We start from the raw sequence: 5,405 nt of genomic DNA, 5'->3' as shown, positions 1-5,405 counted from the left end.
CTCTCTCTCTCTCTCTCTCTCTCTCTCTCTCTCTCTCTCTCTCTCTCTCTCTCTCTCTCTCTCTCTCTCTCTCTCTCTCTCTCTCTCTCTCTCTCTCTCTCTCTCTCTCTCTCTCTCTCTCTCTCATCTCTTCTCTTTTCATCTCTTGTCATCTCTTCTCTTCTCATCTCTTCTCTTCTCTTCTCTTCTCTTGTCATCTTTTCTCTTCTCTTCTCTTCTCTTCTCTCCTCGTCTCATCTCTTCTCATATCATCTCATCTCATCTCTTCTCTTCTCTTCTCTTCTCTGCACAATCCACCATCATCCGCACCCCTATCACAAACGCATCTTCTCCCCTTACCCCGCAGTTGTGCCATTATCCCATCCCGGTCAACATTACAAAAGTCACAAGGAGTCATTCTTATTCCATGCTGCATATCATCGAATATTCCAATCCGTCTGTACCTAACATTCACCGAGCTCTTCTGTGATGCGCATTAATGTATTACACTAGTAATTACACCAAAACATCTCTACACTTTTCGCCCTTCCCCGCTCTTCCTAAGCAAGTCCACCACCGTCATCCACGACAAATGGCCAAACCTTGGCGTCGCGTCCCATTCTCCTCTTGCGTCCTTGTATATTTCCATAAGAGAGTTTTCACACTGATCATACATAAACCCTGCTTCGTCTACCCCGTCCGGTTGCTCCACATACACCCCTAGTTCTCTGGCTTCTATTTCTATTTCCCTCACAAGAAACCGCAAGTCACTGAATCTCTTCTTCTGATCCTTGGTGTGGAAATGGCGAGGCTTCAAGGTTTGGTAAGCAGGATATCCATTCCCCCTGTTTCCGAAATGCCATTGTGTACAAATTGCTCTTGTATTCGCCTTGACCCATTTGAAACTGGTAGGGAGTAAGCTGCTCTCGTCCTTCCACTGTATTGTCATTCACTGTTTGCCTGATTCTGTCATCAACCTCGCCGCCATCGCTGTCCTCTGCATCTTCCATCCCATCCTCCATCTCCCCATCCTCAGTCACTCTGCCAGATCCCCTCCCCGTGTCCCTTCCATGCCTTACCCCCATTCTCCTGCGCACACCCGTGCTCGCCTCCTTACCCTGTTTTCGTCACGAAATCATTCGCAGCCGTAATTTCCGATCACGCTCTCGCTCGATGGGAGGCTGCAGCAAGGGGAGGAGAACGCTTCCAACGCTTCCCGTGAAACCGTTTGGGATGCTTCTTGCATGCTCTGACGCCCATTCAGATGTCTTGAGCCAGTGGGATTACGGGGAGGTTCAATGTAGGAATTCAAGCCTAGACGGGAGACTGACGGGAGAGCAAGCTAGTACGAGGCGAGCGGAGACTCTGTGGAGGACAGAGGCGGGAAGTAGCTCGTAGGTTTGTAAAACTTCAAGGTTGCCTTCCCTCTTCTTTCCTGGCGTGTCAAGTTGTCACATTCACTGTACGGTATTATTGCGGACCTGGCTGGTACGGTGATCACAGTCATGGAGTGAAAAGACATACCGTGATCTGATCGGACTCGGAGGGTTTGCTTCGCCGAGGCCGTTGACTCGTCACAGGCCGTCGGGCTCGGTTGTCATGATTCTGCCTGCCGCGTGCGTTCACAGGTAGCTGACGGACGATGGAACGAATGAGACTTGTGTTGAAGTTCAGGAACATTGAAGTTACTCGTTTACATTCAGGTTATCTACATATGATAATTGTCGTGACTTAATACAGTTCCTTTCTCAAATCTCAAAGTCTAGAACCAAGTCGCCCCAGCTACCCCACCTGATCCTCCTCACTCCGGGGATGCTTGGCCTGCGGACGGGGGCCAGACCAGACTGACCGACGAGGCAGATCTTCTTCTCTTCATGTTTCTGCTCATGCTGACCAGGTCCGTTCCATTCGCAGACCACCTTTTGTGGAGCAGCGCCTTTGCTTGTGCTGACGATGCAGCAGCAACATTCACGCTCCTTTTCGCATGTCTTGCTGGTATCAACGGTAGGGAGTGCTGTCATGTATCCCATGCTCTCAAAGTCATCCATGCACTTGCGCTGGCTTGCTCCGTAGGCACAGAAGTTGTATTCCACGATGAGATTAGAGCGGGTCGAGACAGTTGCGATGATAGCGTTTGATCCGAAGAAGTCTTCAAAGACGTTTCTTGGTGCTGGATCACAGCAAGTGGGGGAGGAGCAATTGCAGGAGCATACGATGATATCTTCGTTCGTCATGGCAAGATACGATTGTTCAGATGTTAGGAAAGCGCTGTCGAAAGGGAGTGGAGAGGTTGTGAAAGGAGGATGTAAATGAGGAGGGAGGCGGTCAGAGGTGATTAGAAAGGCACTGAGAACGGTGAATTCGAAGGAGCACGAGGATGTGGGCGTGTACGAGGGCGAAGGCGAGGACGAGGACGAGGAGAATAAGTAAGGGCTGAGCTCGGGCTATTTCACTGCAAAAGCGCATCCTTTCTTAACTTTCAGAAGAGCATCGTTTCGACGACCACGTGATGACTCTCTTAAGACTCAAAAGACAACTTTTCGACTCTTAAATCCGATCCGGGCACCGGGTTCCCGTGCTGCTGATCCTCTGACTCAATGAATATACGAAAATGAGTGGTTTCAGCTTACCTTTCACTGGCAATGCACCCACCCTATCTGGTTCAAAACTACCGGTCATTGAAGGCAATCCTCAAACGTCCATATTCCTGTAGTAAAAGCAGTTCACTGGTGCCCATGGTAACGTGACAGTCAATCCGCGAGCACGTCAGTGCATCGCACCACCCCATGTTTTCACTCCAAGTACCCCCCCTTTTAGCCCCTCCGGCTGGAGGGCCATAGACCGACATGCCTGTGAACCATGAGGTCGCTCGGACTCCACCCCCACAGTCAGGCCGTTGAAAAAGATCTAACGGCCCCGGTCTCGGACTTTGGCGAAAGGCCCGGACACTCTCAGTGCTGTTTGAGCAAGCACTCTTGGCAGCACTCTTCAAGCCTTGGTCAGACTCTTGGTGTGAGGCAGAGTGGCGTGAGGGCGATGAGTTAAAAGAATGAGGGCGATGATTACTTGGGATCGCCCAGCCTGGAGCTGGAGGCGGCGGCATGGCGTGTACCGCAGCGATGCTGCTCGGGGCCTACTACTACACGTGGTATGGCTTCGGCGAACAATGGCAGGTGACAAGCTCAATACAGTGAGGAGAGGAGGAGGAGAGTCAGGGGGAGAGTCAGGGGGAGAGTCAGGGGGAGAGGAGGAGAGAGGAGGAAAGACGAAAGGAGGAAAATGATGCTGTAGACGAGAATGTGTGTCAGAGAAGAGCATGAATGCAAAGAAGCAAGAGAGAAGGTTCCTTGTATGCTGGCGAGGTACGAGTTGAGGCTGGGCCCAAGCCATGTGAAAGAGTGTGATGCGAGGAGACTATGATGAGAAGAATGTTGCAGTCAGTCTTGCAGTGCAGAAGTTGGTGAAGCCGCCAAGGAGCATGAACTAGGATTCACAGAGCAGTCTTAGTGGGATCCTTCGCTGTCTTGTGCTAGTGACTGCATCCTGGGGATTTCTGACGGCACTGTCACGACCTCCCGGAGGCTTCAGAGCCTGACCTTGCTCCTGCTGCAGGTCTTCCCTCGACCCTTCGAGCCTGTCCTAGGGGAGTACAAGAGCTTCGACGCGAGCGTCATGAAGCTGCACCACCAGTGGGCTAGAGCAGCATGCATCGATTTCTTCGCAGTCTCCTGGGGAGGGGATGGGACGCGGGCGCCAAACAAGCAGGGGAGTGTGGATGGGCAATGTAAGCTAGTGGACAGCGAGGGCAAGCACAGCAGGCCGCGCTGCACGAGGGAGGGGAAGGAGGTGGAGCCAGCGAGGGGGAAGCAGTACGTGGTGGAAGGATGGAAGGAGCCGTTGCAGTGGTGGAGTCCTTCGGGGGAGGTGGACCAACTGATACAGAGGCACCTGGAGGTAGAGGACGGGGTACCGATGGCGCTCATGTACGAGGTGAGGGACGTGCTGGGGGTGGGGGAGGGAGGAGGATCTGTGGACCTGATGCGGGGGGACAACCCCCGCATCCTCGAGCACCACCTGCTGTACGCGGCCGAGCACTACTTCCTTCATCCCAACTACATGAGGGTCGACGGATGCCCCGTCCTCTTCCTCTACACCCTCCGAGACTTTCAGAACTTCGTGGAGCCGCTGAACAATGCCATCAAGAAAGTGCAGGAGAGGATAGGACGGCCGCTCTTCATCATCGGGGACATCCTGTGGTGGAACCCTTCTCCTTCGGAGTTCCCCTGGGACCTTTACAAGGCGATCAACTTGTCCTCAGTCACCGGGTACAACCTCTACGATGCTGGTCAGCCCGATAAGATGGACGCAGCCTTCTCCTGGCAATCCGCGTACCTGCACGCCAAGTTCGGGGAGGCAGCGAGGAGGGCGGGGATGGGAGTCGTTCCTTACGTCTCCCCGGGGTACGACGACAGGAAGATGCGAGGAGGAGGAAGGGCAGCGATCGAGCGCGCGGAGGGGGCGCAGTACCTCAAGGCATGGAAGGAGTTGAGGAGGGTGATAAAGTGCCAAGGGGGGGGGAGAGGAGAGGAAGGGGGGGAGAGGAAGGGAGGGAGGCTGCCGATGGCGCTGGTGAACTCGTTCAACGAGTGGCACGAGGGAACGCAGATCGAGCCGAGCAGGGAATTTGGGGAGAGCTACCTCAAGTGGACGAGGAGCTTCAAGAATCTTGTCGCCGGGGAGGAGGAGAGGGGGAGCGGGAGCGGGAACTCAAGTCTCCTGCCGGACTGGGGGGTGTCGTGCGATGCAGCGGCAGCTTCAGAGGTTTCGTCCGCAGACGGCAGACGGGAGGTGAGGGAGAGGGAGGGGAGGATACTGGAGGACTCCCACTGGAACCGAACGTCACCGAGACAAGGTGAGACTCTTTCTCTCTCTTCCCCGCACGTCGTTGCCAACCATTCAATCATCTCCTCTTCCTCTATGATTATGGCTGCCTTGACATGGTAAGTTCCTGCTCCTGCTCCTGCTCCTGCTCCTGCTCCTGCTCCTGCTCCTGCTCCTGCTCCTGCTCCTGCTCCTGCTCCTGCTCCTGCTCCTGCTCCTGCTCCTGCTCCTGCTCCTGCTCCTGCTCCTGCCCCTGCCCCTGCTCCTGCTCCTGCTCCTGCCCCTGCTCCTGCTCCTGCTCCTGCTCCTGCTCCTGCTCCTGCTCCTGCTCCTGCTCCTGCTCCTGCTCCTGCTCCTGCTCCTGCTCCTGCCCCTGCTCCTGCTCCTGCTCCTGCTCCTGCTCCTGCTCCTGCTCCTGCCCCTGCTCCTGCCCCTGCTCCTGCTCCTGCCCCTGCTCCTGCTCCTGCTCCTGCTCCTGCTCCTGCTCCTGCTCCTGCTCCTGCTCCTTTTGCTCTCTAGCTCGCTGACTCTATGGAATTGCAGGT

General features: G+C 54.9%; 2 protein-coding genes across 2 annotated transcripts; one reads left to right on the top strand and one right to left on the bottom strand.

Moving 5' to 3' along the window:
• Nucleotides 1-1,727: 1,727 nt before the first annotated feature.
• GUITHDRAFT_122862 (hypothetical protein) lies at nt 1,728-2,213 on the bottom strand (the record flags this gene model as incomplete). Its single annotated transcript, XM_005817856.1, has 1 exon — nt 1,728-2,213. The coding sequence occupies one exon, from the start codon at nt 2,211-2,213 to the stop codon at nt 1,728-1,730; it is 486 nt and encodes a 161-aa protein (XP_005817913.1).
• Nucleotides 2,214-3,080: 867 nt separating this feature from the next.
• On the top strand, nt 3,081-4,827 carry GUITHDRAFT_149606 (hypothetical protein; the record flags this gene model as incomplete). Its single annotated transcript, XM_005817855.1, has 2 exons — nt 3,081-3,152; nt 3,592-4,827. Coding segments are annotated over 2 exons (1,308 nt in total), but the record flags the coding sequence as incomplete, so codon positions are not given.
• Between the last annotated feature and the right edge of the window lie 578 nt (nt 4,828-5,405).

Source organism: Guillardia theta, assembly GCF_000315625.1.
Source record: "Guillardia theta CCMP2712 unplaced genomic scaffold GUITHscaffold_509, whole genome shotgun sequence".
NCBI classification, from domain to species: domain Eukaryota; class Cryptophyceae; order Pyrenomonadales; family Geminigeraceae; genus Guillardia; species Guillardia theta.
Note: the sequence above shows the minus strand (reverse complement) of the source record. Positions and strands in the feature narration are given on the sequence as shown.